The 7500-nt window shown below is 35.2% G+C and overlaps 1 protein-coding gene across 1 annotated transcript in view; it reads right to left on the reverse strand.

The window, feature by feature from the left end:
* LOC143020210 (ras-like protein family member 10B) overlaps positions 1 to 7500 on the reverse strand; it is a gene marked incomplete at its 5' end in the record, with an annotated part of 40141 nt that overhangs the window by 9669 nt on the left and 22972 nt on the right. Inside the window, 3 exons of the mRNA XM_076176375.1 lie at positions 1397 to 1530; positions 2404 to 2530; positions 4349 to 4740. Coding sequence (XP_076032490.1) covers positions 1397 to 1530; positions 2404 to 2530; positions 4349 to 4740 — 653 coding nt within the window. The remainder of the gene's footprint in view (positions 1 to 1396; positions 1531 to 2403; positions 2531 to 4348; positions 4741 to 7500) is intronic.

A 7500-nucleotide genomic window follows, 5' to 3' on the forward strand; every position in this document is an offset into this window, starting at 1 on the left:
ACAAAGTTTCAGTTAGTAAATAGCTTCCATCCTTATTATGAAATAAATTACATTCTCTTGTGATTCATGAACAAAATTCCAATTAGTAAACAGTTTCTATAATTTACATGAAATAAAATACATTGTTTTGGGATTCACAAACCAAAGTAAATCTAGTTAAAACAGATTAGCAATAATAGCAAACAGATTAGTAATTTTTTTGCGAAATCAGATACATTTTCTCATAATTCAAAAATAAAGATATTCTTCATGAAAATCAGTTCACCAGCTTAGTATGCTTTAATCAGTAAAAGCATTCATTTATTGTATAAACATAAGTCTATATTCACCCAAAGTAGTAAACAAATTCAGTATATTTTGAGAAGTAAGACACATTCACTCACAGCATGTTAGTAAAAACATATCTCACTTGAAGTAATTCACTAATTTTGTATTTCTTATGAAATTCACTGATTTTGTATTTCTTATGAAATTCACTGACTTTGTATTTCTGGACCGCGCGGAAACCGTTGCGGTACTGCATAATAAAAAATAAAAAAATTCCCCCTTATGTGTGAACGCCTTCATTGACTTTCATTGTAACTGGTTCAAACTGCTCGTGTGAACAAGACCTATGACATGATTATCTATGATACGTCAAGGAAACCAAGTTTTGGTCAAATTATTAAATAACGCGAAAGATTGATCACTTTCTCTATATCTTGAAAGTTCAGCCCCACAGCAAAAAAACTTCATTCTTGATCGCTACGATTAAGTTTTTACATATTTTCTTCCCCCTGACGTCAGACGATTTTTTCACCTTGGGCTAAAGATAATATATTCTTTTCAAAGCTTGCTCAAGTCTATGTCAGTTTTGTTTCCTGCTAAGGGATTTGAGTCAGCTGAGATAAGACGCCAAGACTTACAGGGATAAAAAAAAAAAAAAAAAAAAAAAAAAAAAAAAAAAAAAAAAAAAAAAAAAAAAAAAAAAAAAAAAAAAAAAAACAAAAAAAAAAAACAGGCTTGGGCACCTTAACTTACACTCTCTGGAAAGACGTAGAGTGCGGGGTGATCAACAGAGGTATTCAAATGGATCAAGGGCTTTAACTAAGGTGATGCAGTCAAGGTTATCATATTAAGATAGCAGGACAGGACTCATAGTAATGGATCTAGATTGGAGAAATTTAGGTTTAATAAAGAAGTAGGCAACAACTGGTTTACCAAGAGAGTAGTTAGCGAATGGGGTAGACTTAGTAATCATGCAGTGAGCACTGAAACAATTGGTTGTTTTTAGAGAAAGTTATATAACTTTATAGATGAGGACGAAAGGTGGCAATGGCCATGGGACTACCTAGCGTAGGCTCTATGGTCTCTTGCAGTCTCCATTCATATTTTCTTATGTCCTTATGGCCCTTACCTGTTCCCTGAGTGTCTTTACGTGCGAAAAGGAATCTGGGTTGGTGAGATCGAAAACAAAGACGTAGGCGGTCGCCGAGCGGAGGCCGTAGAAGCGGTACTCGGCCCATTCCGCGAAGGAGTTCACAGGGAAGGCTGCAACGAGGTAGACAGACTCACCATCGTGAAGATGATGGGATTGGATAACCAAGAGCATGATAACAGGTGAACAGACAAATAGATACATGATTAAATAATGATAAACGAATAAATTAATAGATAAATAGATCAATTCGTAAATCTACAAAGACATTAATAAATTAATCAATAGGTAAATAAACAAATAGATAAATGAATCAATGGATAAAAGAATAAATGAATAGATAAATGAATTAATTAGTTAAATTATTAATTAATAAATAGATAATGAATAAATAAATAACAAATAGATAAATAAACAGATAATATATAAACAACGATATGATAAACCATATTCAAATAAATACACAAATAAGAATGAAATACATATATAAATCAAGAAATGAATGAATATGTAATAAATGAATAAATGAATATATGATAATTGAAGGAATACATGAAAAATATATAGGTAAACTAAACAGTAAATAAAACAAGAGTGGTGAATTAAAGTGGTAGAATGCATTTGATTAACCTCCAAAAATGATTGAAGTGGCAGAGTGGAAAAAAAAAAATTAAGACTCCTTTTCATTTGCATTTAACTGACCTACATACAAGGCTGAGTGACGGTCAAGACTGGCTGACATCGAAAACTGTCTAACATTAGACATTAATCAAACTTAACGACTGATATCCAAAATTGACTGACATTCGAGACTGACCCGACTACAAAAGAGTGACTGACATTTAAGCCTGACCAATAATCAAAACTGATATTCAAGATTGACCGACACTGAAGATTGTCTGACATTCAAGAACAACAACGATACTGGAGAGGTTCCAGTGTGAGTGACGTTGTCGTCATCACACTGGAAACCCTTGGGGACTCACACTTGATAGGAGGAAGGTCAGCAATCTTGAGCTGGTAGACTCGATCATTGACGATGACAGAGGGGCAGTAGGTGGTACGGAGGGCCGTGGCTACGTGTTCCGCAGGAAACTCGTTGTCTACAAATTGCTGTTGGTCAGAAACATAAGGTATTTTTGAAAAAAAAAAAAAACGTGTTCCAGAAGCTCTTGTAGGTTAAAAAAAATATGATACGTCTTTGAAAAAAAAAATCGTCTAATAGCTTGTGGTCCAGGTCATGAAGCTGTTCTTAAAAAAATAATTTACAGAAACTCGTTGTCTATAAATTATCTTTAAACATAAGATATTTTTGAAAAACGTGTTCCAGAAACTCTTGTAGCTTAAAAAAAATATGATACGTCTTTGGAAAAAATCGTCAAATAGCTTGTGGTCCATGTCATGAAGCTGTTCTTGAAAAACAATTTCCAGAAACTCGTTGTCTACAAATTGCTGTTGGTCAGAAACATAAGGTCTTTTTGAAGAACGTATTCCAGACACTCTTGTATAAATCATTGTAGGTTAAAAAATACGATACGTCTTTGAAAAAAAAGAAAGAAAATCGTTAGTAGATAGCTTGTGGTCCAGGTCATGAAGTTCTTGAATAAAAAATTCCAGAAACACATCTACAAATCATTGCAGATTAAAAACATATGATAAGCCTTGAAGAAAAATAAAGAAACTTGGCAATAAATAGCTTATGGTCCAGGTCATGAAGTTCTTGAAAACAATTTCCAGAAATTCGTTTGCATATTGGTAGTATGATGGGGGATCATTTAAAAAAAAATAAGAATAATCAAGAAACTCTTTGTTTAAAGACTGCTGGAGGTAAAATAAAAAGGTTCCTTTTGAAAAGAAGTTCCAGGAATACGTCTATAAATTGTTAGAGGAAAATAATTAAGGTGCATCTTCAAAAACACAAATATATACACATATATATCAAAAGGTCTCTTCCCTCTTACAAGGGATGTGGCCAGCCGAGGCATGAACCCACATTTCATCGACCGCACACTCATTTGTTTTTCACTTTTATCTTAGCTCCTTTTGGATGAAGGGGCACCCCTACCCCTCACCCGCTGCAGCAAGACACAGCACCTCCACACTAGAGCTCGACAGCCGAAGCTGGTTTACTAATACGAATTCATTTACATGGCGATCCTCTGTCCTCGTCCAGTCATGAGGAATTAGAGCAGACGAGGAGAAATCCCTTCGTGCAGCGTCATACATTCACATTCACAGCACATCTCGGACCCCCCTCCGTTTTCTGAACAAACGTTTACTTAACCCCCCTCCTCCCATTCATCCATCTCGTTCTCAGTCTTGGCCTCAAGTGCACTCCTTCTACTTCTGCCTTCCACAATAGTTTCTTTCGTCTTTTCTCATTCATTCGTTTCATATGCCCAAACCATCCCAGGATTTTTTATCAACACTATCTGCCAGCTCCCTTTCCAACCCCGCTCTCTTCCTCACCTCCTCATTTCTCACTATTCATCCTTTACAATCCCCACCATACAGTGCTTCGTCTCAAACATATTTGAATTTCTTCTGTATGCCTCCCTTGAATTATAGGTCTCCGCATTATACAGGGTCGTTGGCATAATCATTCCATTTATATAATCTTCTCTTTGCGTTTATCCCGGGATACCTATTTTTTATGATAGTTTTTATTCCTCCTAACACATTTCAGAAATTAGTCTATAGTTTGCTAAAGACCGAAGAGATAAGGTGTGTTAAAAAAAAATCCAAAAAATCTCGTCTATAAATGGCACGATCCACTTTGAAGAACAAGTCCTAGAAGCGAGTCTGGAAATCAGTAAATTATAAACGCACGGGACCTATTTCGAAAACTAAAATTGAAAAAGAATTTCTCAAAATCTTTGGAGGCCAATGACACAAGATACACTGAAACGCAAGCAAAGCCACCACACTGACCTTTATGATGGAGGTCTTGCCCACTCCCGAAGCTCCCAGGACAACCACCTTGACCTGTTGGCTCAGAGGCGGCTGCACCGAGTGCCCATTGAAGGCCAAGAGGTCTGTCGGCTGCGGGCTGGGCTGGCATCCGACCGAGGCTAAAGAATTCCTCTCCTGAAGGAGATGGTGAGGATGCTGCTGATGTTGGTTCCCTGTTGGCGACGTCACTGTGGTTGCCTGCTGGTGGTGTTGGTGTTGGGGCTGGTGTTGGTGGTGAGTCCCCGAAGAGGAGGAGGGGGGGGGACAGCAGCCGATACTGGTTGAGCGAGTGCGACACACCCCGCCTCCTCCCCTACACCCTACGTTGCCCTTCTCACATGTTGACGGGTCGCACTCACACACAACAACCGCTAGAAGGGGGAAAAGAAAATATTAAGAAGACTAATTGCTATTTACCCGTTTGGTTGTCTAACTTTACTTGTTTATTCATTAATTCTATTTATTATTATTTATGGTATTATTGCTTTTATTTATTTCTTTATCTATTCATCATTATTATATTTTTTTCGCATCTTTCTCACATGTTGACGGGTCACACACACATCAACCGCTGGAGGGGAAAAAGAAAAATGTTAAGAAAACTAATTACTATTTACCTGTTTGTTTGTTGTTTAACATTACCCATCTATTTATCCGTTTTATTTATTATTATTTATATTATTATTATCATTATTTTCATTTATGTATTTATTTTTGTTTATTTATTATTATTATAGTTTTTTCACAACAACCGCTGGAGGGGAAAAGAAAAATGTTAAGAAAACTAATTACTATTTACCTGTTTCTTTGTTGCTTAACTTTACCTATTAATTTATTCGTTTTATTTATTATTCTTTATATCATTATTTTCATTTATGTGTTTATTTATCATTATTATCATTTATTCACAACAACCACTAGAGGGGAAAATATTAAGAAAACTAATTACTATTTATCTGTTTGTTTATCATTTAACTTTGCCTATTTATTTAATTTATCATTAATTATATCATTATCATCTCTGTTTATCTATTTATTTATTTATTTACTTATTTACCAATATTATAGTTTTTTATCATTTAACTTTGCCTATTTATTTAATTTATCATTAATTATATCATTATCATCTCTGTTTATCTATTTATTTATTTATTTACTTATTTACCAATATTATAATTTTTTCCCATCCGATCTAGCTATGGACCAAAAGGTCTCCGGTCGGGACGCTCCTCCCTTGTAATCTATATGTTTCCATACAAACTTAAGGCCTGCACGAATTTGTTATCAAGAAAAATATAAACTTCTGTGATCTAATTTGTAAAATTGTCTAAAATATTGGAAAGTTTGGTTCTTTGAGACAAAATAGAAGTTTTCATTTGTTTCACATATTTCCTTACGATGATCAACTTTGGTAATAAATTCCTCCTTATGCTTAACAAGTTTGATGGAAGATACTTTACTCCTAAAAAGTTTGTTTTCTATAATTTTTTACATAATTGCCCGCATGGCGTCTACTATGATACGAATGAACTGACGTGAAGTGGACGCCAAAATTTGGACACAATTTCATTCGTAGGTCAACATATACATATAAATTAATGTGAACACGACTCGAGATAGAATGTTATGTGTTTATTCATTGGAAGAATGCAGATGAAATAAGGAACTCAGCCAATCAGCAGAACTATATGACAAGCCCCCATGACGTCACAAAATATCTCTCGTTCGAGATGTTTTTTAACATGGTTCACAAACAATCTCTAATTCTATTTCGGTGCTTAATGAGATCATACACAAACAAAATCTCCTGCTTAAGTCTAGGCTCTCCACAAACCATATTTATAAGTAAGAGTATATTTAGTGATATGACAGGCTAGTGAAATCACATTTGCATATCACTAATTGTGAACTGGAAAGCGTCATGATATAACGATGGATCACCAAGTCTTTCAGGCAAAGGCTTGTAATATCGCCACCAACATGACACTCTTTTGTGGCTCATTTCCTTGTTACGCCAAAGGAAATGATAGACTTAACACCAACATTACATGACGCAGTAGAAGGTCCACTTACACTCGCCTATATGTTGAATAAGACACACATAAACACACATGCACACAACACACACATACACACACACATACACACACATACACATACACACACACACATACACACACACACGCACACATACACACACACACACACACACACACACACACACACACACACACACACACACACACACACGCACACACACACACACACATAAACACACACATATACAGACACACACACACATACACAGACAAAGACACACACTCTACCAGACACATGTACATATGCATATACATATCCATATATGTATATATATATATATATATATATATATATATATATATACATATACATATACATATACATATACATATACATGTACATGTACATATACATATACATATACATATACATATACTTATACATATACATATACATATACATGTACATATACATATACATATACATATACATATACATAATACACATACATATACATATACATGTACATATACATATCCACGCGTTCATATAGGTTTATGGTAAGCTGAATTCATCCCGTCTGTACACGGACATTTCTGATAGGGGAGAGGGAGCCGAAAATCAAAAGGAATAGTTTTTGCCAGTTCCTTCAATTCTTCCCCAAGTTGGAATTCAGAATTGGCCGCCGATCTGGCGTTGAAATTCAATATTTTCCGGAAGAAGAATTACTTGGACTGAGGTTCGGTACGGAGGTGCGTTGTTGGGGGTAAGGAAGGAAAGAATGAGGAGGAGGTGGGACCGTGAGTAGAATGTTCAGTAAAATGAACAACAAACAGTTTAGTCTGTAATTACGAAGAGATTTTCTCCTAAAGAATACATACATAAACGGAAGTAAGAAGAGCTATTTCAGAATCAAATGTATGAGAAAGAGTCCATGTAAATATCTGTGGTCAGAATTGTGTATTGTTTAATCTTTATAACGTACTGATGGGCCGAGGAGGCAAAAAATTTATAATGATTCGTCAGGAACCTTTTGGCACTGCATCAATGTACCGTAAAACATCATGTTCTGTTTCAGAGAGTCTGAGAAA

Source organism: Oratosquilla oratoria, chromosome 39 (genome assembly GCF_046742065.1).
Source record: "Oratosquilla oratoria isolate Oo_2021 chromosome 39, ASM4674206v1, whole genome shotgun sequence".
NCBI classification, from domain to species: Eukaryota; Metazoa; Arthropoda; class Malacostraca; order Stomatopoda; family Squillidae; genus Oratosquilla; species Oratosquilla oratoria.